The 23188-nt window shown below is 46.6% G+C and overlaps 7 protein-coding genes across 7 annotated transcripts; 4 read left to right on the forward strand and 3 right to left on the reverse strand.

Annotated features, from left to right (window-relative positions):
• Positions 1-984: 984 nt before the first annotated feature.
• On the reverse strand, positions 985-2838 carry LOC117898000 (UDP-glucuronosyltransferase 2B15). The gene is made up of 3 exons (XM_034807128.1): positions 2472-2838; positions 2145-2404; positions 985-2080 (listed from the first exon to the last, which is right to left on the reverse strand). Exons 1-3 carry the CDS (start codon positions 2707-2709, stop codon positions 1013-1015), a joined length of 1566 nt encoding a protein of 521 aa, XP_034663019.1. The 5' UTR covers positions 2710-2838; the 3' UTR covers positions 985-1012.
• Positions 2839-3886: 1048 nt separating this feature from the next.
• LOC117898866 (UDP-glucuronosyltransferase 2A3) lies at positions 3887-5713 on the forward strand. Its single transcript, XM_034808544.1, has 2 exons — positions 3887-4121; positions 4401-5713. Exons 1-2 carry the CDS (start codon positions 3887-3889, stop codon positions 5711-5713), a joined length of 1548 nt encoding a protein of 515 aa, XP_034664435.1.
• An 866-nt stretch (positions 5714-6579) lies between these two features.
• On the forward strand, positions 6580-8397 carry LOC117897983 (UDP-glucuronosyltransferase 2A1-like). Its single transcript, XM_034807095.1, has 3 exons — positions 6580-6852; positions 6943-7202; positions 7264-8397. The coding sequence occupies exons 1-3, from the start codon at positions 6600-6602 to the stop codon at positions 8335-8337; spliced, it is 1587 nt and encodes a 528-aa protein (XP_034662986.1). The 5' UTR covers positions 6580-6599; the 3' UTR covers positions 8338-8397.
• Positions 8398-9407: 1010 nt separating this feature from the next.
• Positions 9408-11810, forward strand: LOC117897815 (UDP-glucuronosyltransferase-like). The gene is made up of 3 exons (XM_034806866.1): positions 9408-9807; positions 10250-10509; positions 10569-11810. The coding sequence occupies exons 1-3, from the start codon at positions 9555-9557 to the stop codon at positions 11646-11648; spliced, it is 1593 nt and encodes a 530-aa protein (XP_034662757.1). The 5' UTR covers positions 9408-9554; the 3' UTR covers positions 11649-11810.
• Positions 11811-14540: 2730 nt separating this feature from the next.
• On the forward strand, positions 14541-16521 carry LOC117897880 (venom carboxylesterase-6). The gene is made up of 4 exons (XM_034806955.1): positions 14541-15569; positions 15636-15953; positions 16014-16146; positions 16199-16521. The coding sequence occupies exons 1-4, from the start codon at positions 14552-14554 to the stop codon at positions 16368-16370; spliced, it is 1641 nt and encodes a 546-aa protein (XP_034662846.1). The 5' UTR covers positions 14541-14551; the 3' UTR covers positions 16371-16521.
• Positions 16522-18771: 2250 nt separating this feature from the next.
• LOC117898867 (UDP-glucuronosyltransferase 2B14-like) lies at positions 18772-20482 on the reverse strand. The gene is made up of 2 exons (XM_034808546.1): positions 20174-20482; positions 18772-20105 (listed from the first exon to the last, which is right to left on the reverse strand). Exons 1-2 carry the CDS (start codon positions 20415-20417, stop codon positions 18772-18774), a joined length of 1578 nt encoding a protein of 525 aa, XP_034664437.1. The 5' UTR covers positions 20418-20482.
• A 357-nt stretch (positions 20483-20839) lies between these two features.
• LOC117897193 (UDP-glucuronosyltransferase 2A3-like) lies at positions 20840-22597 on the reverse strand. Its single transcript, XM_034805894.1, has 2 exons — positions 22339-22597; positions 20840-22279 (listed from the first exon to the last, which is right to left on the reverse strand). The coding sequence occupies exons 1-2, from the start codon at positions 22580-22582 to the stop codon at positions 20955-20957; spliced, it is 1569 nt and encodes a 522-aa protein (XP_034661785.1). The 5' UTR covers positions 22583-22597; the 3' UTR covers positions 20840-20954.
• Positions 22598-23188: the final 591 nt, after the last annotated feature.

Raw genomic sequence — 23188 nt, forward strand, 5'->3', positions numbered from 1 at the left:
GGCGCTGCTTTATGCTGCTCCCTTTTTCTGTCATACTTTTTGCTTAATTTAATGCTCGGCTGCCTATTTAAATTTTCCCATTTCGTTTTGTCATTTACATTTCGTTGGTTGGTTGTTTTCCCATCGAAATCAATCAGCGAACGGGTCCGGGACAGGGCACACGTGTGTGCATTGATATCACGAGGGGTTGGGTTGGGTTGGGCCAATAATAGGCAAAATGTTTATTTCTGCCAGGAGAATTATTATCAATTTTGTTTGCTTGCGAAAGATTTGAGCGCTGCATACTCTGAGGCAGCGTTTTGATTGGCATGTAAATGGAACATTGGGAATGGCCATGGAAGAGGGTTTTGCTGTGTGGCATGACTTTAGGCGTGTGGATAAAACAATCGGAAGGTGATTTATATATAAACAAAACAAAGAAACAAAGGAAGAATAAATGTAGGAATTTAGCAGAAAAAAAATAACAGAAATTAAGGTAGATTAGGAATTAAAAGAAGCAACTGCAGAAAGATCTAAATAAGTGGGAAGTAAAGCAAAATCAAGGCAAGAATCCAAAGGTAATATTCCCTCCTTTAGAGGGAGAACACATAAATTATGCTAATAATATTAAAAAACATGTAGAGATGTAAGAAATATTTAATAAATAAATTGAAAAGCCACAGTAGAGACGGAGTCACACTTTAAGGTGTCAGAAGAGCGAATAAGATTCTGCTTGAAACTGTGCAAAATATTTAAGACGGAAGAAAAAATTGTACGGAACTTAATTCTAGAGTTTTAGTGTAAATTAAAAGGTGTGACCAAAAGTAGTGGAATATACGATGAGCAAAGGGCTAATATTTCAGATCTTCATGGGCGTTTAATTGAATTTTCCTCAAAAACTAAATCAAAACTTGCTGCCGAAAGACTCTAAAAATATTTTCATAGAAAAAAACTGAATTAAAAAATAAATAAAAAAAAGATTTATCATAATAAAATTCTACTTTTTATTTAAACTTACAAATCAGACCCAAATTCAGTTGCGTTTTCTCTTTGCCCCTTGTGGCTGTTGTCTCTGGCCAGCAGCAAGCGCCGCTCTGAGCAGTCTCCATACAGCAAATGGCAGGCCAACCAGCAGCAGGAGCAGCACCCCAAAGATGATCAACAGGACATCCACATTGTGGTACTGCCACCAGTTCAGTCTTTGGGCGGCACTCTGCAGATAGGCGGCGCCTTGGTGGCGGGTCACATGCTCCACCCAGTAGACGGCATTCTGCAGCGGCGTCTGCTGCTGATCGCGATAACGGAAGGACATGCCGCGTACAACCTCCGTGTAGGAGGGCGCACTGGTGATCCGCTCAATGGCTGCTTTGAGGTCTGCAGCGTTCAGTGACTTAAAGTCCAGCATAATGCCATAGCCAGTCTGTTCGGCATGGGCCATATTGAAGAACTGGTCGCTGAAGATGGGCAGCCCAATGACGGGTTTGCCGTGGTAGATGGACTCCGTGGTGCTCAGCATGCCGCCGTGGGTGACAAATGCCAGCACCTTGGGATGCGCCAGTATATCCGTTTGGGGAAACCAATCCGAGATGAGGAGATTGTCCGGCTTGTTGGGCAGCTCCGTGTCCTCGAATTTCCACAGCACACGCTGCTTGAGGCCCCTGAAGGCACGCAGAATCTCTTGGACTTTCTCTGCTGGCAAATCCTTGCTCTTGAGATTCGAACCCATTGAAAAGTAGATGGCTCCGTGTTCGCTTTCATTGAGGAAACGCTCGATCTTGGCGGGCAGTGGACTCAGCTTGCCATCGATGTGCATGCCACCAACTTCGATCATGTTGGGCGCATAGGGACGTGGAAAGCTCAGCGAGACATGCTGATTGATCAGCACCAGCGAGGCATTGCGACGCATCTCATAGAAGCAGCGTTTATTGTGAGGGAAGAACTCCTTGTAGAGCGCCTGCTGCCCGGGCAGATAGTAGTAGTCCAGCAGCAGACGCTCATAGGCCAAAAAAGCGACATTGAGGAGTCGCTCATACAGCGACATGTGATCGTTGAAGGGCAGCATGATGTGTGGCACAAACGAAGCTGGTGCAGGGGAGCCCACCTAAGGGAGAGATTCGAGAAAAAGTTAGTTGAGGTCTTGAGGAAGTCTTTCCTGAAACTCTCACCATATCCGTGATGAAAGTCAATCCTCCGCCCGTGCTCAAGCCAATGAGTGGGGCATTGAAATGTTCCGCCAAGCCATAATGTGCATCGTTGTAGAACGTCTCACAAATGACAGCGTCGAAGGTGCGATTGCTCTGCAGCAGCTCCCGAAAGTTGGGATCCACGAAGAGGCCGCGTGTGAGGCGAAAGCCCATGTCATAGTGATCGATTAGCATTTGGGTGAGAGGCTTCTGTATGGATTGCCAGAGGGCAGCCAAGTCGCCTGGAAATGCAAAAGTTTAGCATTAATATTTACTATAAATGTTGCATCATTTATTAACTTAACTTACCTTTCATGGCTGATATTATATTTGGCACATTTATGTCATGATATCCAGGCAGTGGTTTTTTTTGCGGAAACACCGAGACGACTGTAATTTCGTGACCCGCCTGCACCAGGCCCTTGGCCAGTGCGTGACCCACATTGAAGTGCGATCGTCCGGGAGAGTTCAGGACCATCAGGAACTGGTAAGCAGCGCAGCAACACAAACTGCAGAGCAGCGCCACACACAAAGAGAGAAAACGCATGCTGATGAAATTGAAGAGCGCGCGTGGAGTGAGCTTCTAGCGACCGCACGGAGCACGCTGCTGCCTCGAGACTGAACGAATTTCTTGTGGCTACCGGCGCTTATATGTAAAGCTATATATCTACACTCAATTGTTGTGAAATTCTTATGCTCTGCAAGGGGACTGGACACAAGCGGACTGATAAACAGCAAAACATATTCATTTGCTTAAAAACTCGTACTTTAAGTCGCTTTTTGTATGGGCTACACTTTTATATTAAGGCAAAACAGTTACGCGAACTGATATACCCCCATGCAAGCACTCCTTTCTAATATCTTATCTATTCGATTTGTTTATATTATGAAATGTTTAGCTGTTGCTGTCTGTGCCATCACGTAGTGTAGGTAACTCAAAGGCTTAATGCAAAGTGCTGATCAATCAAGAACTTTAAAGAGGCACACCAACAAAACGTGTTTGCTTGCGAAATAAGAGAGCTTTGAATCAGAGAGCAAAAGAGAAGAGAGCGGTAAGAGACACGAAGAATGAAAAGTGATGCCTGCTCTGCCAGCGTTCTAAGAGAGTCTTAACAGTGAGCAGTAACAGCGAGCAATAACAGCGAGCAATAACAGCAAGCAATAACAGCGAGTGGATACAACAAGCAGTAACAGCCAGCGCTCACAACGATCGGCTACAGCCAGTTAACAGTGAGAGGTACTTGGGAACAGTAACAGGCGGTTAACGAGGGGTATTAACAGTGCTCTGTTCCTCTGCTGGAGTTGCTGCCTGGAACAGTACACATTTAAGAGAGAGAATTATGTGCTTCAGCTGTAAAACGCATGGACGGTTTGGTGTTGGAAGGGTTTGTTTTGAAACTGATTAAAGACTATATTCAAGATTATTTTCAGACGCAAATAAAAAGGTATTTTTGTACACTAAAAATATGAATGCAAACAAAATTAAACAGCAAATAGATAAAAGACAAAACAAGATCTAAAGAGGTGCAAGGCATAAAGATTCGGAAGATCTAAAAATAAACGAACAGTTATAGGCCCCAAAAAACAGTCCCTCCATAAATCTTAAGTCCCAAAGTCTCTCTCTATCTACTCTCCATTTCATAGACAGCTTTGGGTATAACTTTCAGTGAAAGGCATTTAAACTCTTCAGTTCGTAGCGAGAGTTTTTCCAAAGTATTACCAAAATGTGTGGCCTTTTGGGTTTTGTGCTGCTGCTGCTGGCACCACAGGCCCATGGCTACTCCTACCTGATGGTGCTCCACACCGCCTCCAAGTCTCACCACACGGTGGGTGCTGCTCTGGCCAAGGGTCTGCTGGCGGCTGGCCATGGGGTCACACTGATTTCGGCATTTCCCCAAACAAAACCACTCGACAAACTGATCCATGTGAACACGCCGAATACAATCGACGCAATGGCCAGTGAGTACGGCGAACCATTGTTGTTTTAAGCAAACTTTTAGCCACACACAGGCAGCTGATTGTCTCTGGGCTCTGACACACATTTGGCCGGGGTTCTAACACACAGCTGATTGCCAGGGATCTGTCACGTAGTGGCTTATCGCTGTGGGGGAATTCGAGGCACGACAAAGTGATAACAGCAAAAGAAATGCTCAAGTTCAGGCACCTCCCAGTGGATGCCCTTTAAGCCGTATCAAAAAATCAATAAAAAAACTTCAATTGTTTTTCTCTTAACCACAGAACACAAAACTCGCATCCTAGATAATGCACAACTGTCTGTGGTTCAAAGATATCCACGAATACATCGCATGGGACTGGACCTCGCCGAAGCCCTGCTGGCGGCGTCCACAGTGCAGGAGCTGCTGAAGGAGCAGCGCTCCTACGACGCGGTCATCGTGGAGGCGTTCATGAACGATGCTCATTATGGTTTTGCCGAGCACTTTGGCGGCGCACCACTAATCGCACTGAGCACCCTGGGCGCCACTGGCTGGACATCGGATCTGGTGGGCACGCCCTCACCGCCCTCGTATGTGCCACACAGCTTGCTGCAGTTCAGTGACCGCATGGACTTCGGGCAGCGCGCACAGAACTTGGGCTTCCACATCTTTGAGTATTTCTACCAGCGTTGGTTCCATCTGCCACGACAGGAGGCGCTCTACCGGCAGTACTTTCCGAATAACACGCAGGACTTTCATGAGATGCGACGCAGCACGTCCTTGGTGCTGCTGAACAATCACGTGTCCATCAGCGCAGCGCGTCCGTACGCCCCAAACATGATTGAAGTGGGTGGCATGCACATCGATCGTACGAACAGGCAACCCCTGCCGCAGGACATTGAGGAGTTCATTCAGGCATCGCAGCACGGTGTCATCTACTTCTCCTTGGGCTCCAGTCTGAACAGCAAAGATCTGCCACGGGGCAAGCGCCGGGCAATTGTGGAGACACTGCGTGGCCTCAAGCAGCGCGTTTTGTGGAAGTTCGAGGATGAACATTTGCCCGACAAGCCCGCCAATGTTTTCATCTCGAGTTGGTTTCCACAGGCTGATATCCTCGCCCACGACAAGGTGATTGCTTTCATCACTCACGGCGGACTGCTGAGCACCACGGAGTCCATCTACCATGGCAAGCCCGTGCTGGGAATTCCCTTCTTTGGCGATCAGTTCATGAATATGGCCAATGCGGAGTCAGCCGGCTTTGGCCTCACTTTGGCTTACCACCAACTCACGGCGAACCGCTTCCGCGCGGCCATTGAGCGAATTACAAGCGATTCCAGCTACACGGAACAGGCACTTGCCATGTCCAGCCGCTTTCGGGATCAGTTGGTGGCGCCCCTGGAGCGTGCCGTCTTTTGGGTGGAGCATGTGACACGCCACAAGGGCGCCAGGTATCTGAGAAGTGCCTGCCAGGATCTAAGCCTAGTCGAATATCACAATTTAGATGTTTTGGGTACGCTCTTTGCTGGTTTGGGTGTGGTTATGGGATTGTGCTTTGTGCTGTTACGATTTTTGGTTGTTAAAGTGTGGGATGGCAGAAGGAAGGACAAAATGCATTAGAAGATAGATCTTGGGTGGGAAAGAGGAGGGTTCTTAAGCGGATATTTGCATAGCCATTTGATGCAAGAGGGAGATCTACTTAGGTAAGATTTATTGCTACAAAGGAAGATCAAAAGTAAATCATAAAGAGAATAAAATATCTGCAAAAAAACCTCAAAATTCTCTACCTAAAAGTAATTTCTACAACGCCCGAAATAAAATCTTTTCAAGCCAATGGTCAAGTTCCTTTCCGAATGAAATTATATTTTCGCTCAAACCAACACTAAAAAGAGTTTTTGAATAGCACAACAAACAATAGCGAACCATAAATATAAATCATAATTATAAGAATACGTGAGGCACACATGGCCATGAAGCAACTATAAAGGAGGTCTCGTCGGCAAAAACTAGGGAAACTTGCGAGTGAAAAGTGCGAATGAAAGGGCTCTCGCTGTAACCTTCCGCATTGCCAAGCACACGAGCACTGAAAATTGGGGAAAGTAGCGAGTATCTCTGCCACCGACGAGATCTCCTTTATAGTTGCTTCATGCACATGGAATACAAATATTATGCCAATAAGCAGCAAAACGAACGGCAGAGAGAGAGCAATTGCAAAAGAGAGGCAACTGTGGAGAGAGAGAAAGTAATCGAAATTAATCTGCTGGACAGCTAAACACTTGAGAGATGCACAGAGAGAGTAAAACTGTGAAAGTGTGAGAGAGCAAAAGCAAAGCCTTATCATCTAATAGTCATGCAGCTGCTTATAATTACCACACAGCCGGCTAGAATTTCCTCAGTTTGTTTTGCCACGCCAATGCGTTAGCAGTGATATTTTCTATAAAAAATTGTCATAGCAAAATACAATAATTAATCGCGAATTAATTGCAAATAAATACCAGAATTTGCCATGAAGTCACTTGGCCACAAAACGAGTTTCGCGGCTCTGCTGCTGCTCTGTTCGCTGAGCTGCGTCTCGGCCTACAATTATCTGGTGGTGCTGCACACGGCAGCCCGTTCCCACTACCACGTGGGATCGGCACTGGCCAAAGGTCTGGCTGCAGCGGGTCATCAGGTGACGATCGTATCGCCCTTTGAGCTGAAGAAACCAATTCCGAACATTAAGGATGTGCTTGTGCCCAGTGTTATGGAGGTCATGAAAGGTAAGACAATCATTTTGCAGTGCACTTCACTCTCATTATCTTTCCACTGGCTTTAGTGTAATCTTATCTCTGGGATTCTCCAATTTTCAGGCCACATTGGCAACCTGTTGAATAAATCGAAAGAGCCGATGCTCACGCGTACCATTGGCTTCTATCATATGGGCCTGTCCATAACCGATGCCCTGCTCAGCGATCCCAATGTGGTGGCGCTCATGAAATCGAATCAAACCTACGATGCCGTCGTCTCTGAGGTCTTCCTCAACGAGGCGCTTTTCGGACTGGCGGAACATTTCAAGGCGCCGCTCATTGGATTGGCCACTTTTGGGGCCATCAGCTGGAACACAGATCTGGTGAGATTTACCCAATAAATCCTAAAACGAAAGCTTTACAACGTTTTGCTTCCGCCCTTAGGTTGGCACTCCATCACCGCCCTCCTACGTGCCGCATGCCATGATGCGCTTCTCCGATCACATGACGCTGCTGCAGCGCGTGGCCAATCTGGCCTTTCTCTCTTACGAGTATCTCTTCCAGAACTTCTACTACCTGCCCCTCCAGGCGGACATCTACAGGAAGTACTTCCCCAATAACAAGCAGGACCTCTACGAGACACGGAAAAACACAGCGCTGGTCTTGCTCAACCAGCACGTCTCCCTGAGCTTCCCACGGCCCTACTCGCCCAACATGATCGAGGTGGGAGGTATGCACATCAACCGCAAGCGCCAGCCACTGCCCAAGGACATTGAAGAGTTTATCGAAGGAGCCAAACATGGAGTAATCTACTTCTCCATGGGTTCCAATCTGAAAAGCAAGACTCTGCCCCTGGAGAAGCGTCAAGCCCTGTTGGACACCTTCTCTCAGTTGAAGCAGCGTGTTCTGTGGAAGTTCGAGGACACTGACTTGCCCGGCAAGCCGAAGAATGTCTTCATCTCGGACTGGTTCCCTCAGGACGACATCCTTGCCCACAACAATGTGATTGCGTTCATCACCCACGGTGGCCTGCTGAGCACCACGGAGTCGATCTACCATCGCAAGCCCTTCGTCGGGATTCCCATCTTTGGCGATCAGTTCCTCAACATGGCGAGGGCCGAGCAGAATGGCTACGGGGTGACAGTGAACTATGAAGAGCTCACAGCGCCCAAGCTGTTGGCAGCCATCGAACGGCTCATCAATGATCCCGAGGCCTCCAAGAAGGTGCAGGACATGTCGGATCGTTATCGCGATCAGCCGGAGACACCACTGGAACGCGCAGTCTTCTGGGTGGAGCACGTAACCCGCCACAAGGGCGCCAAGTACCTGCGAAGTGCCTCCCAAGATCTCAGCTTCATTCAGTACCACAATCTGGATGCCATTCTGCTGCTATACGGAGGCATTATCTTTGTTCTGTACTGTTTGGGTCTGCTGATTCGTCGTTTGTGGCGTTTTCTGCAGGAATTGTTTATTGGCAGAGCAAATGACAAGTCAAAGTCGAAGGCGAAGCTTAGTTAGAGTTCAGTTTGGAGCTCTAATTAAGTCTTTTCATAGCAATAAATGTGTAGGTTTACAGGATACCTTTAGCTACTGCTCTGTGTTTGAAATTAAACAAAACATTTATCAAAATTTAACACAAATACCAAAAAGAATCATTCGAATCACCGTAGAAGTGGTTCCCCTAGAATAAATGTCGAGTCAGCCCATAACCTGTTTAATAACCATAGCCCCAGCGGGCAGCGCCTAAAACATTTGAGTTCCCATAACATTTGTTCTCTTCTTTGTTTAAATATGTTTTGAATTAGTTACGCAGCAGAAAGCAACGTCAGAAGACCAGCCAACAGGTAGAATAAAGCTTATCTGATCGTCACCAAAACCCAAACGAAAGCCGGTAATCAAAACAAAATGAGCCATAAACGCAAAGCCTAAAAGAAAGAGAGAGCACAAACCCAAACCAACGAACTGATGAAGAGAGAACGCGAGGGGAACGAACATGCTTGAACATTATGAAACTATAAAAGGTGTTGCATCGCTCTCTTGCGGGACCACACACGCGGGCACAACGAAGTTTGTTGTTGCATTTGCCAGCAGTTCAGCAGCAGGTAGAAGAAACTTTTTTGAGCGACGCGCCGAAAAGAGAGCGCGTTGCGTCAGCACAACACCCTTAACAATTTCATCATGCGCTGGCGAGCGTCGATAATGCCAGTAGAGCACCACGCTAGAGACCAAACGAGCGTGGAAAGAGAGAGAGAGAGAGAGGTAGAACAATAAAAAGAGTTGCGCATACAATGAAGCTCGCAATCATATCGACACGCACGATACGTATGCATGTAGATTATTCATCTAGGAGTTTAAATGCTAGGCAAAGGTTTTAGGCTGCGTAATGCTGATGCAGCGACAGCAGTGAACCAGGTAGTCGGTCATGTATGTGCGGTCAAACAAAACACTTGAGTTTGGGGGCCGTCATACACACACAAATCCAGCATATTATCGCAGGGTACTACTCCAGCCATAGAGACTTGGCCAGCTGGTTGGCTGTCTGTCTATAATTACCCCACAGCCGGCGTGAATTTCCTCAGTTTGTTTCGGGGCGCCGACGCGTAAATATCGATAGAATATCAGCTGAGTTCGGTCGAAAGCTACAGCCTAGAATACATACATACATACATATACACTATTTCACAACTGGCAGTGATTAGGCCACCAATTAATCGTATTTAATTCTCACACCAGCCATGAAGTCACTTGGCCTCAAAACTAGTTTCGCGGCTCTGCTGCTGCTCTGTTTGCTGAGCTGCGTCTCGGCCTACAATTATCTGGTGGTGCTGCCCACGGCAGCCCGTTCCCACTACCACGTGGGATCGGCATTGGCCAAAGGTCTGGCTGCAGCGGGTCATCAGGTGACCATTGTCTCGCCATTTCCACTGAAGAAACCCATCAAGAATATCAAGGATGTGGGTGTGCCCGGTATGCTGACCGCCATGCAGGGTGAGTACATACATACATATTTTCGGGGGGTCTGGGGGGAGTGTCCAGACAATTGCATAATCAAGTGCAGCACAGCCTGTTGCTAGACGATCGATTGATTTGTGCTAATACCCTGGCAGAGAGGGGAGTATCAGTTGGTGCCAAAGAGAGCAAATTCTAACCCAGAGAGCATGGAATATTTTCGGGAGAAAGAGCAGAGGAAAGAGAGAGAAAAAAGCAAAAGTATGACACCATCATGAATACATACACCATGCATACATTGGTGTTTAATATTTATTTATAATAATTTCTCTATTATTGCCTTTCAATTGTGATTGGCAAATAAAACCAACAGAAGAGATTGTTCAGTCACACCTTGAAATACATATAAACGCATTCAAGCCACTGGCTTATCGTATTACACAATCTAATCAGCACTTGCATGTTCCGTCACCATTTGCAGGCAATATGAAGAACCTGTTAACCTCTTCAAAGGATCCGATTATACAACAAATTGTCAATTTCCATCACATGGGCCTGAACATAACCGAGTATCTGCTGAGCGATCCTGCGGTGGTTGAACTCATCAACTCGAAGCAGAACTTTGATGCCGTCATCACGGAGGTGTTCCTCAACGAGGCACACTTCGGACTGGCCGAGCACTTTAATGCGCCGCTCATCGGAATGGGCACTTTCGGAGCCATCAGCTGGAACACAGATCTGGTAAGACTATCCCAGAGCTAACCCAAGGAATGGACACATTTTACGCTTCCTCTTTGTAGGTTGGAACACCTTCACCACCTTCGTATGTGCCGCATGCCCTGCTCAAGTTCTCCGATCACATGTCGCTGGTGGAGCGCGTGGCCAATCTTGCCTTTGTGACGTACGAGCATCTCTTCCTGAACTTCTACTACCTGCCCCTCCAGGAGGCCATCTACCGGAAACACTTCCCCAACAACAAGCAGGACTTTTACGAGATGCGCAAGAACACGGCGCTGGTGCTCTTGAATCAACACGTCTCCCTGAGCTTCCCACGGCCCTACTCGCCCAACATGATCGAAGTGGGAGGCATGCACATCAACCGCAAGCGCCAGCCACTGCCCAAGGACATCGAAGAGTTCATCGAAGGAGCCAAACATGGAGTCATTTACTTCTCAATGGGCTCCAACCTGAAAAGCAAAGATCTGCCCCTGGAGAAGCGTCAAGCCCTGTTGGACACCTTCTCTCAGTTGAAGCAGCGTGTTCTGTGGAAGTTCGAGGACACCGACTTGCCCGGCAAGCCGAAGAATGTCTTCATCTCGGACTGGTTCCCTCAGGATGACATCCTTGCCCACAACAATGTGATTGCGTTCATCACCCACGGCGGCCTGCTGAGCACCACGGAGTCGATCTACCATCGCAAGCCCTTCGTCGGGATTCCCATCTTTGGCGATCAGTTCCTCAACATGGCGAGGGCCGAACAGAATGGCTATGGAGTGACAGTGAACTATGAAGAGCTCACAGCGCCCAAGCTGCTGGCAGCCATCGAGCGGCTCATCAATGATCCCGAGGCCTCCAAGAAGGTGCAGGACATGTCGGATCGTTATATCGATCAGCAGCAAACACCGCTGGAGCGTGCCATCTTCTGGGTGGAGCATGTGACCCGTCACAAGGGCGCCAAGTACCTGCGAAGTGCCTCCCAAGACCTGAACTTCATTCAGTACCACAGTCTGGATGCCATTGTGATACTCTATGGCGGCATCCTCTTCGCTTTTTACTGTCTGTTTGCGCTGATTCGCCTGCTGGTGCGCTCGCTGCAGGAATGCTGTGCCGGCAAGGCAGAAGACAAGTCAAAGTCAAAGCCAAAGGTCAAAAGAAATTAGAGTCCGTCCCCAGCTGTAACATAAACCAGTTCAGGGTCAATAATTTGTCTATCACTGTTCTTGAATATTTCATGTGATTTTAAATATTTCCTTTGTGTAAGCCGCTTGGAGATGCTAATGAATCGAAATATTAGGCTCAATAAATGGTGCTAAGAACTTGCAGTTTTGTTTTTACTGGAAATTATTTTATATCCTTTAAGTGCACACAAATTGCGTTCAATTTCTGGCTGTCTTTTGGCACCCAAAGATAGATCCGTTTGGAGTTTATCTATGTACAATATAGATCTTAGTTATTTTTTGCTGTGCTCTTGAAGAGCTCATGAAAATTTCATTTGATTTTTTTGGCTGTGTGCGGTTGCTGTCCGGGAGACCCGCGGGCTGCTGCGAAACTTGTAAACTAAAATGGGAAAATATTGTGAAATTCTATCGAAACGAGAAGGGACGTGTGAGACGCTTCTTACGCGTCACAACTTTTATACCCGGCACTCAGTACTACATCTGCACTTTAGCGGTTATTTGTCCAATTTTACATTTTTTCTTCATCTGTCATCTACATCAACAACACTACTCACGCCAACACGCTCCTTTAGCTCGCCACCCTCCCCTATAGACACACACTGCAGAGTCAGCGGCAGAGGAAGCGGCAGAGGCAGCGGCAGAGGCAGAGGCAGTGACGTGTCAGGGGCCAGGCCATAAACAGCGCGAAGCAGAGTGTGAATGCTGCGGGACGGGGTGGGTTTGGCTACTGCAAATTAATTTCTTCATTGTGGCTATAATAATGATCCAATCGGATTCCAATTTGGTGATCTGATAGATAAGGTCATTCCCTACGGAATGGCGTTTTTAGTTTTCTGTTATCTTCAAAATTGTAGATTTGGGAGGTTTTTTGCCCTTTGCGGGGGCGGGGGGGCGGGGCTCATTTTTGAAATACACTGGTTTCAGTGTGAGCATACAGCAGTCTGGTGCCAAAATTTGGTGGCTCTAGCTCTTATAGTCTCTGAGAACTAGCCGACAAACAAGACGGACGGACGGACAGACGGACAGACGGACAGACGGACAGACAGACATGGCTCAATCGACTCGGCTATTGATGCTGATCAAGAATATATATACTTTATGGGGTCGGAAACGTTTCCTTCTGTGCGTTACATACAACCGTTATGTGCACAAATACAATATACCCTATTTACTCTTCGAGTACCGGGTATAAAAATGCCATAGTTTTGCCGCTGCACAGTGTCTCTCTCTCTCTCACACACTGCTGATTTCTTTCCCTGTCTCTCTCTCTCTCTCGCCTTTTTCCTCTTCTTATTCGCTTTTTCTTTTCCTTTCTGCCTTTCTGTGTGATGCTGCTGCTGCTGCTGCTGCAAGTTGCACATAGTTAACGCTTCAGTTGTAAAAATGCCCATCAGCGCGTTCAAATTTTTAACAGCAAACCAACTGGAGTGCCACGCCTCCCCACCCACAGCCACACTGCCACAAAACGCCCCTCGGCCGAATGCTTTTATTTTCTTTGCCGCCGCTCCCCCATACTTTCCACCGCGCCGCACCGCACTCAGCTCTGCTCTGCTCTCTCCTTGGACGGGCCAAAAGGCGTGTAAAAGTTTTAGCACAACTTATTGAAACTGTTTTGGGCCATGGCCATGCTGCTGGAAAATCAACGTCCGTCGCGGAAATGTCGGCGGCTTTAATGCCAGCCACGCAGGACCCGCCTTAAAATTACAGCCATCAAGTGATTGTTCTTCTTGTGGCAGCAGCAGCAGCAGCTCAAAAGGGAGGCTTCAACAGTGGGTTCTTTCCTCTAATAGAAAGCTTATTTTGACTGACATCTGAATGTCACGATTAGCTCTCATATTTATTACCTGTTATATTACAAATTACGTAAATGTATTGGAAAATTGACCTTCATTATATCACATTCTTTATAGACAAATGCATAACGGCGAGCACATTTTTAGACACTCAATTAAGATGAGGAGCTGGCAAATTAATCAATTAATTTCAGATTCCACTTAAAAAGTCTTTATTTAGATTGATTCATATTAGATCAACATCAGAATTCATTGAACTGGAGCTTATCAAGAACTGAATGCACAACAAGTTTCCTTTCATTTGAGTCACAGTCCTCCCTAGATGATGCTTTGCTGTTCTTATTTATCGAACGTGACTATTCAGCTGAGCAGCAACGTCTGCCTTTAAGTCTACAATACACATGTGTACACTGAGAGAATAAAGGCACATTAAAAAAAGGACACAAGTATTTCATTTTATTTAATATTAACTAATAAAAAGGACATTTTAAATTCAGTTACAAAAAATGTATAAAACACTTTAAAATACGTAAATCAAATATTTAAAAAAACGGAGTACCATTTTGAATTTTAAAATAGAATTTATTTTCTTGTATGCTCTTAATGTTTCAATAAAAATAAATTCAATTTAAAATAAATTTAAAACACACAGAAAACATTTAAGAATCTGTAGGAAATATGCACATTTTATTAATTTAAATTTAAGTATTTGAAATACATTTTTAAATATGATTTAAATTTAAATTTAAATGTTTCCTTTAGAAATTACATTTCTTTTATTCAAATATTTTTATATAATGTAAATACAATTTTTATATTAATTAACAGCTTAAAAGTCTTAATTTTCTTAAATTTTCACTTCCTGTAAAAATACATTTCTACTGTTGGTACAATTTTTGTAGTCTAAGTGTAACTAAAACCATGAGCAGTGCATATTTTCTCTCGGTGTTCATATACTAACATTTTTGCTGCCCTGCATTCGACTTTTTGTATAGGCTTTAATCGTCTGTGGGTAAATCCCCACGAGACTTTTTTGTATAAAAACCCCAAACTAAATCGGGAAACTTTCAGTTGACGTCGAACCGCAGCAAGATGAACCAGATCTTGGTGGTGATTCTGCTGGCAATTAGCTGCTGCTCATCCTCCGTGTGTTGCATTGAGGTGCAGACCGACTTGGGACGCGTGCGGGGTGCCACACTCACCTCCAGATTGGGTTTGCCCTTCCACGCCTTCCGTGGCATACGCTATGCAGAGCCGCCGTTGGGTGCGCTGCGTTTCCTCAACCCCAAGCCCGTGAAGCCTTGGTCGCCGAGTGTCCTTGATGCGACGGAGGATGGACCGATGTGTCCCCAGCCGAGGGATAATCTGACAGACGTCTCCGAGGACTGTCTACGCCTTAATGTGTACACAAAGTGTGTGCAGAGTCGCAAGCCAGTGATTGTGTTCCTTCATCCCGGCGGCTTCTATGCGTTCTCGGGTCAGAGCAAGTATCTGGCCGGCCCGGAGCCCCTGATGGACCGAGATTGCGTGCTGGTGACGCTTAACTATCGACTGGGCAGCCTGGGCTTCCTGGCCACCGGCACTGCCGACGCACCCGGCAATGCCGGACTCAAGGATCAAGTGCTGGCCCTGCGCTGGATCCAACAGCACATCCATCGCTTCGGCGGCGATCCCCAGCAGGTGACTCTGCTGGGCTACAGTGTGGGCAGCATCAGCATTGGCCTGCACATGCTGTCGCCCATGTCGCGCGGTCTCTTCCATCGTGGCATCTGCATGAGTGGCTCGCCCTATGGCCACTTAAAGTACCAGCGCACTGACCTGCAGCTGGCGCAGCGGCAGGCGCGGCTATTGAAGTGTCCGCAGGAGCCGGCAAGGCAGCTGGTGGACTGCCTGAGGCGGAAGCCCGCCCTGGATTATGTGAGCACGTCCAAAGGCATGTTTGAGTACGGCGGGACACCTGTGCTCAACTGGCAAGTGGTGATCGAGGAGGACTTTGGGCAGGAGCGCTTCCTCGTGGAGGATCCCTACACGACCGCCCTGAGGGGGGACTTCTACAAGGTGCCCCTCATCACGGGCATCACCGAGTTTGAGTTTCTATTCGCGGCATTCTGTGAGTGCGGCTTCAAGCGTTCTTCCCTTTGCTGCTCTCTTCACCTGCTCTCCTCTCTTTTTGCAGTTGACTTGAATGACGCGAGCATCGTTGGCAACTACAACAGAGACTGGGAGCACTATGCACCGATTCCACTGGTCTACGAGCGGGACACGGACCACTCACGTGTCGCCAGTCGCGTGCTGCGTGAGAAGTATTTGGGCAATGTCCAGAAACTGGAGTATCCACAGTCCCTCAAGGGCTGGGGCGAACTCTACAGCGATGCTCTGATTGGTGTGGCCTTCAATCGGTTTGTGCGCCTGATGGCGCCACACACACCCGTCTATGTGTACTTGTTTCGCTATAGGGGCAGATACAGCTTCTTCACGAATCACGAAGCAATGGGTAGGAGACAGTAAGTAAGTGAGAGATTGACAGTATGTTATATTTTATACCCCCTTTCAGGGCCTGTGCATCATGATGAGCTCATTTATCTGTTCCATTTCTCGCTGGTGGGTCCTCTGCTCAAGCGCGAGGATCCCGAGAATCAAACGATTGAGCGACTCACACGCATGTGGACGCAGTTTGCCGCCAAGGGGTAAGCATTTCTTTTTTATTGAATGCACATCTGATAATTCTGCGCTTTTTAGGGATCCCCACAACAAGACCGATGAGTACCTGAAAGATCTGCACTGGCCACGGTATAATTGTAAGGATAAAAACTACCTGGAAATCGATACACAGCTGACGGCCAAAACGGGAGGCTTTCATTTGGAGAGATATCAGGTCTGGGACGAGCTGTTTCCTCTGCCAACTTCGTAGGCAAACAGAATGGCATATAAAATGTATATAAAGGGTATATAAAGGGTATATAAAGGGTATAAAACACATGTTATAGGTGCATAAAGGGTTATAAATCAATTGAGGAATTCTTAATCCTCCAATTAAATATGCTGCACGCTTATATTTTCAAGACACTAATTGATTATAGGCAAAGGTAGATGAGGATAATCGCCAACTGCATATTTTTATAATTTTTTTTTATATTTTCACTGCATTATTGAATTTTACCTATCTGCTCCAGAGCCGTGTGGATCGTGAGATCGCTAACAGTGCGCTGTTACCGCGAGCGGCTGTTAACATACTGTTAAGCTGAGACGGTCAACAGCGCCCCTGCCCTGCTTGCACTGCTTACCTAAACACTAAAATTTTCTTACTGCAAGAACCAAAAAGAAAACCAACTTTTGGCTAGAAATTTAATTTCAAACTGCTGCAAACTGTGAAGAAATCATTGCACTTCCAATCTGAGCAAACAAACAAACAATCCAAAAATCCAATGCAAAAAATGTAGTGCCAAAAAAAATCTACTTTTGCTTCGACTAGAGCAAAAATTTGATGAAAAATGCTTGGGAAAAGGTAACCGGAACATTGAGTTCATGTTGTAGCATATTTTTGAACCAATTTGCAATGCCAGTTGCAGGCGAAAATGCTTGTAAAAACAACAGAAAGAATGAGAGAGAGACGGGTAGAGGGGGAAGTAAAATAGAAAAAAGGAAAAGTGCTGTGAAGCGATTCGATTTGCTTGGACAAGTAACAGATTCAGATGCCCGTCCAGCATGCAGATCACACATTTGGACAAACATTTCTGTGACTGCAAATTGGATTTTGCTGACATTGCGTGAATAATTCGTTGGCTTGAGACAAAAGCAACAAAAAAGACGATGCAATGCACTGCGCTGCGCTGTGTCCATGTGTCCGTGGCAATTAAACTGTGAATGAAAAATACTTTTAATGCGAATATTGAAGAGGATATCGTATTGGGCAGGATGGGTGGGATAATCAAGAGCTCATTAAAAACGCGTCAGACCACAAAACAGGACATCATTAAATTGTTTCTGCCTGTTCGCGGAACAGCCATGGAGGCCATTTAATGGGGGATCAATCGCTGGGTTTGGGCTGATCCACCAACCCTAAATCGCATGAAATTATCTACATTTGCATAGCAACATACCCATGGGCAGGGGGAGCGGGGGGTTCAATGGCAATGGCAATGGCAAGGGCTAATGGCTATTGGTAGCCACACCACACCACATTTATATAGCTCATGAATTTTTGATTACGCATTTGGCAATGCGGCCAAAAACAGCCACGGCACGAGAGCCCAAACCAATCCAACGGAAGTGACTCCATGCAATTTAATATTACGCATACGCAGCGCATGCAACTGATTGGCAGCGGTTAATAAATACACAGACACATACAGAGAGAGATAGTTACAGACAGTCACACACTCATGCACGCTGCCGCAACACGTACACGGATACACCCAAAATATTTGTATGCATATTCCATAATTCACTGCACACGGGCAATTCGGGCAATCGGCAATCGAGCAGCTTTTGTGTGTGACCAGAAAAGCATCGTTATATAATAAATACAGCGAGCGATATTCACAATATCCCCATCATTTTGGTTGCAAATAAAATGCCTGCGTTGTGTGGGAATCTCATGGGTGCACTCGATATTCTACAGAGCGGCCAATCAAGAGGCAGGAAATCATTTAGAATTACATGAAAATATGCGTATGAGGTATTTATGTATACCAAATAAAATTGAGCGTATATTTTTAAATTATTTTTGGAATTTAAGTTTAATTTTTTGAACACTTCTTTAAAATACAGGAATATCCCACAGATGCTTAGCAGACTTTGTGCATTGCAGCAGCTCTAACAGGGAGCTGTTAACTCTCCAACGCTGTTAACCGCATGTTACCGCACTCCATTAACAGCCTTCTCGGTTACAGCCCACTGTTGTTGGGTGTACATATTTTATTTCTTAAAGATAACACGCATGCTACGCGTATCTAAAAGTGGCAGATAGACTTATCAGCTGCAGACAAACACAATAAAATGTTAATCTACAGACGGAAGGCATTTTCCATGGCGACAAACAAATGTTTAAAACTGAAGATAATCTAATCAAATGTCACTTGTTGTAGGCGAGAAAAATAGGCTAGATATTTACAATAAACTTCAATATACTATTTACTATTTAACGCGCCTATTTAAAAATTTGTTTATTTATTTTTGTATTCATTAATTATTTATTCTGCACTAAAAGACAAATTGAAATCGGAAAGATGTTCATTTTCAAGAGATATTCTTATGAATATGTTCTTAAATTGCATGTTCCTTATAAATTTATAAAACTTAATCCTTATTTTCTACAGATTCTTTTGCTTTTTCTGCTTAGATTGTCCAAGTCCAGCCAAGCGTGCCAGCTGCCACAGCAGAGCCACAATGAGCACAAGGCACACCAGAGCACCACCCAGTAGCGTGCCAATAACATCCAGACTGTGATAGGTGAAAAAATCCAGCTCCCTGCCAGCCACACGCATGTGAGCTGCACCCTTGTGCCGCAGGATGTACTCCGTCCACCAGTTGGCCTTCGCCAGCGCCGTCATGGGCTGATCTCGATAGCGTTTGGAAGTTTCCTTTGCATTGATGGCAAAACTCTCCTCGGTGAGCAAACGTAGAAGCGCAGACTTGAAGTCCGCAGCGGTCATTTCTTGATGGCTCAGCACGAGGCCGAGTCCCATGCGCTGTACGTGATCCATGTTCCGGAATTGATCGAAGAAGCAGGGCAGTCCCAGCATGGGTTTACCAAAGTGGAGACTCTCGACGGTGCTGAGCATGCCTCCGTGTGTGATGAATAGTTTGACCTTTGGGTGGGCCAGCACAGCCTGCTGCGGGAAGAATTTGCTGATGAAAACATTCTGTGGCCTGCCCGGCAGTCGCTCATCCTCGAATTTCCACAGCACACGCTGCGGCAGGCTGGCAAAGGTCTGCAGCAGCATTTGCAGCCGTTCGTTGGACAAACTTTTGCTCTCAAAAATTGTGCCAAGAGAGAAGTAAATTACACCCGCCTCGCCAGAGCCCTGGATAAAGTCCTCCATGTCCTTGGGCAGCTTCTTTGGCTGCTGATCATCAATGTGCAGTCCAACGACTTCAATCATATTCGGCACATAGGGACGTGGGGGCGCCAAGGTGAAATGCTGATTGACCAAGATCAAAGCAAAGTTGCTGGCGATCTTCGATAAAGAAACTTTATCCGCCACGCGACCAAAGTATTTGCCATAAATTTGTTCGTGTTTGGGCAGGAACTTCCAGCGCCAGTTGACCCAGGATACAGCACGCTCCACAAAGTGATTTAAGCGTCCAGAGTATGTGTCACGATCTGGAAATGCATGCGTCGTGGTGGGCAAATGGAGGTAGGAACTGGGTGAAGTATTGCCCACCAATTCATCGATCTTCCAGTCGGTGCCGTAGGGTGCCAGGCCAATGATCGGTGCATCGAAGTAGCCAGCCAGTCCGTAGAGTGCATCCAGCCGCCAAAGATCCATAACAATGAGATCGAATTGAGCCGCGCCTGGTTTGAGGATCTCGCGACGCACCTGATCATTGTTCAGCACCGCCTTGGTGAGATTCACACAGTACTCGTTGCCAATATTATTGGAGGCCCACAGTGAGGTGGTTTGTATGGCTCTAGAAAGAAACTCTGAAATGATAAGAAAACAGATTACAGGTTACAAATTTGAAATGAAGCTGGAGCTGTGGTCCAATTACCTTCCAAATTGTCAAACACTTCGGGTATGGGAATATCTCGAAAGTTCTCAATCGGCTGCTTTTGCGGATACGGATTAATCGATGTCACTTGATGGCCCTTCAACGCCAATGACTTGAGGTAGGGCAGCGCATAGTAATAATGCGAAGGGCTGGGTATGGGAAACAATGCGAGAATGCGTGCCGCCTGCAGGTAGCTGGGCAGCAACAAAAACAACAACAACGGGCAAGTTCGAAGAGCGAACATGATCGATCAGGCAAGGCACCGTCGAACGTCAAACTCCCTGCAGAAACTAAACTGGTGAGAGCGGGAGAGTGGAAATTTAAGGGTTTTGCTGCTGCACAGAGCAGACCCACAATGACACTTCTTTTATTTTGTTCTTGATAAGAACTAAAGCATTCAGCCTGCCATAAATTAAAGAAAGGTTGAGCAGCGGGGAGATTCTTCGGCTGCAGCAACAAATAATCACTTGTAGATAATTATTATTTGTTGTATTTGCATTTGCATTTGTTTGCTGAAACAAGAAAGAGTATTAATGCGTTCATCTCAGTAGCCGAAATGCTGTCGCCTTCTCTAACGGTTCTTATTTGTGCTCACATGCATACCGAGCACAACGAAATTATGAGTAAAAGAGAGCGCGCTGCTCGCTTAATTTCATCATCTCAATGCAGTTATCTTATCTGCTTCACACTTTATTTGCATTGTAAATCAATAATGAAAATAAACAAAATCATAGCCAAATACATCATTTTTAAACGTTAGATTAATTTTATTCTAAGCTTCCTACTGTTTCTTGTGCTTTTTCGTCTTTGAGTGCCCGAAACCTGCCAGCTTGGCCAACTTGCTGAGAACAAATACGAAGAGTAAAGCGATAAAGAGAGCACCAGCCAGTAGGGTGCCTATGACATCGATGCTGTGATATGCCCAAAAGTTCAAGTCCTGTCCGGCCACTCGCATATGCGGCGCACCCTTGTGCCGCAGCACGTACTCTGTCCACCAGACGGCCGTCTCCTGCGGGCTCATCGGTTGATCGCGATACCGGGCGGACATCTGTTGTGCCTTCTCCGCAAATTGTGGCTCCTTCAGCAGCCGCTGGATGGTCTGTTGGAAGTCCTGCTGCGTCATCGACTTGTGATCGAGGCCCAGGCCAAAGCCCGCCTGCCGGGCACGCTCCACATTCAGGAACTGATCGTAGAAGAAGGGCAGCCCCAGCACCGGCTTGCCGTGATGAATGCTCTCGATGGTGCTGAGCAAACCGCCGTGGGTGATGAACAGCTTGACCTTGGGATGGGCCAGGATGTCCGGCTGTGGGAACCACTTGCTGATGAACACATTCGATGGCTTGCCCGGCAGCTGATCATCCTCGAATTTCCACAGCACACGCTGCGGCAGGCTGGCAAATGTTTTCAGCATCTTTTCCCGCGTCTCCACGGGCAGATCCTTGCTCTTCACATTGGAGCCGAGAGAGAAATAAATGACACCCGCCTCGCCCGAGCCCTGAACGAACTCATCGATGTCCTTGGGCAGCGGCGCTGGGGTGTGGGATATGTGCAGTCCGCCCACCTCGATCATGTTGGGCACATACGGACGCGAAAAGCTCAGCGAAAAGTGCTGATTGAGCAGCACCAAGGAGAAGTTTCGATTGAGTTCCGTGAGCGGCACACGGGCTGCAGCCGCAGGCAGATATTTCCGGTAGAGCTCCTCCTGGCTGGGCATGTGCACGAGGTTATAGTTGAGCCAGGCAATCGATGTGTCCACGAAGTTTGTGAGGCGTTGCCGGTAGGTCATGCGATCCGTAAAGCCCGTCGTCGGCAGTGGAATATACGACAAGGGTGAGGCATTGCCCACCAACTCATCAATGTTCCAGTCAGTCCCAAAGGTGGACACACCAATGATGGGCGCATCAAAGTGTGCCGCGAAACCATAGTAAGCATCCGTGCGAGCGGCCTCCACAATAATCAAATCAAAGTGATCCTTGCCGGGCGGCAGAAGCGTCTCCTGCACCTCTTTATTCAGGAACACCGCGCGCGTTATGCCCACAAAGAATTCGTTGATGAAATTGTTCTCTTCCCAGATGTTCATGGGTCCACTGACCTGAGTGATGATATCTAAAATAAACACAGATTGTAAATGGAACTTCTAAATGATAAAGAAAAAACGGAGCTACCATCATAATTCTCAAACACTTCCAGCACTGGAATGTCACGAAAGTTCTTCAGAGGTTTCTTCTGCGGAAAGGCATTAACGGAGGTCACTTCGTGCCCACGGGCAGCCAATGCCTTCAGATAGGGCACCACATTGATGTACTGCGAGGGACCCGGAAAGGGGAATATTGCCAGTATGCGAGCTGCCTCCAGGCTGCACAGCGGCCAGAGCAACAGGAGACCCAATAGAGACTGCAGCACCAACATCGCTCCGTAGCTAATGGAGACCAGAAATACACTGAATCGGGTGTACGAGATTCCGTATAGTCGAGGCCCCACATTAAAAAAACATATCTCCCACACCCCCCAATAGGCCCCGCGATGCGATAACAATTTTTTAGCCTAAGGCAATTGTAAATTGTGGGCACAATCTACACACACCCCCAGCCCCCAGCGTCATGCATTCCCTTAGTCTTTCCATACAGCCTCCTCCACTACTATAATTTATGGATGGGTTGATTAAAATTGCTCCGACAATTGCCTCAGTGTGTTTATTTTCCTCTGACAGCATGACACTGTCAAGTTCAAAGACGGAACGCGAATGCCATCATGATGTACGAGTTTTGTCTGGATTGTGCGTGCATTGTCAGCATGATAATGCCATTAAATGTTGGAGATAGATTAGGTAAGATTAGGTCTGGGGGTAGCTGATTACATGCAAATTATAAAGCTCATTCATAGCTGTTGTGTACTTTGGAGAATCGAAGTATTATCTGGGACTATTAAATACGTATGGCAAGATAAAGTATCGGAAAAGTATGGAATGCAATTGCAAATGACTTCGATTCGCGTTTGGGCTAGCTTTTGTGACTG

Source organism: Drosophila subobscura, chromosome O (genome assembly GCF_008121235.1).
Source record: "Drosophila subobscura isolate 14011-0131.10 chromosome O, UCBerk_Dsub_1.0, whole genome shotgun sequence".
NCBI classification, from domain to species: domain Eukaryota; kingdom Metazoa; phylum Arthropoda; class Insecta; order Diptera; family Drosophilidae; genus Drosophila; species Drosophila subobscura.

What these genes read in the sequence shown, in the direction of transcription:
- LOC117898866 (XM_034808544.1), top strand. Translation starts at nt 3,887, where the DNA reads ATGTGTGGCCTTTTGGGTTTTGTGCTGCTGCTGCTGGCACCACAGGCC. An exon ending in TACAATCGACGCAATGGCCA is followed by an intron (nt 4,122 to 4,400) that starts GTGAGTACGGCG and finishes TCTTAACCACAG; the next exon opens with AACACAAAACTCGCATCCTA.
- LOC117897815 (XM_034806866.1), top strand. Translation starts at nt 9,555, where the DNA reads ATGAAGTCACTTGGCCTCAAAACTAGTTTCGCGGCTCTGCTGCTGCTC. An exon ending in TATGCTGACCGCCATGCAGG is followed by an intron (nt 9,808 to 10,249) that starts GTGAGTACATAC and finishes CACCATTTGCAG; the next exon opens with GCAATATGAAGAACCTGTTA. An exon ending in TCAGCTGGAACACAGATCTG is followed by an intron (nt 10,510 to 10,568) that starts GTAAGACTATCC and finishes TCCTCTTTGTAG; the next exon opens with GTTGGAACACCTTCACCACC.
- LOC117898000 (XM_034807128.1), bottom strand. Translation starts at nt 2,709, where the DNA reads ATGCGTTTTCTCTCTTTGTGTGTGGCGCTGCTCTGCAGTTTGTGTTGC. An exon ending in TATAATATCAGCCATGAAAG is followed by an intron (nt 2,405 to 2,471) that starts GTAAGTTAAGTT and finishes TTGCATTTCCAG; the next exon opens with GCGACTTGGCTGCCCTCTGG. An exon ending in TGACTTTCATCACGGATATG is followed by an intron (nt 2,081 to 2,144) that starts GTGAGAGTTTCA and finishes TCTCTCCCTTAG; the next exon opens with GTGGGCTCCCCTGCACCAGC.
- LOC117898867 (XM_034808546.1), bottom strand. Translation starts at nt 20,417, where the DNA reads ATGTTCGCTCTTCGAACTTGCCCGTTGTTGTTGTTTTTGTTGCTGCCC. An exon ending in AGTGTTTGACAATTTGGAAG is followed by an intron (nt 20,106 to 20,173) that starts GTAATTGGACCA and finishes TTATCATTTCAG; the next exon opens with AGTTTCTTTCTAGAGCCATA.
- LOC117897880 (XM_034806955.1), top strand. Translation starts at nt 14,552, where the DNA reads ATGAACCAGATCTTGGTGGTGATTCTGCTGGCAATTAGCTGCTGCTCA. An exon ending in CACGAATCACGAAGCAATGG is followed by an intron (nt 15,954 to 16,013) that starts GTAGGAGACAGT and finishes ACCCCCTTTCAG; the next exon opens with GGCCTGTGCATCATGATGAG. An exon ending in ACGCAGTTTGCCGCCAAGGG is followed by an intron (nt 16,147 to 16,198) that starts GTAAGCATTTCT and finishes TGCGCTTTTTAG; the next exon opens with GGATCCCCACAACAAGACCG.
- LOC117897193 (XM_034805894.1), bottom strand. Translation starts at nt 22,582, where the DNA reads ATGTTGGTGCTGCAGTCTCTATTGGGTCTCCTGTTGCTCTGGCCGCTG. An exon ending in AGTGTTTGAGAATTATGATG is followed by an intron (nt 22,280 to 22,338) that starts GTAGCTCCGTTT and finishes TGTTTATTTTAG; the next exon opens with ATATCATCACTCAGGTCAGT.
- LOC117897983 (XM_034807095.1), top strand. Translation starts at nt 6,600, where the DNA reads ATGAAGTCACTTGGCCACAAAACGAGTTTCGCGGCTCTGCTGCTGCTC. An exon ending in TGTTATGGAGGTCATGAAAG is followed by an intron (nt 6,853 to 6,942) that starts GTAAGACAATCA and finishes TCCAATTTTCAG; the next exon opens with GCCACATTGGCAACCTGTTG. An exon ending in TCAGCTGGAACACAGATCTG is followed by an intron (nt 7,203 to 7,263) that starts GTGAGATTTACC and finishes TTCCGCCCTTAG; the next exon opens with GTTGGCACTCCATCACCGCC.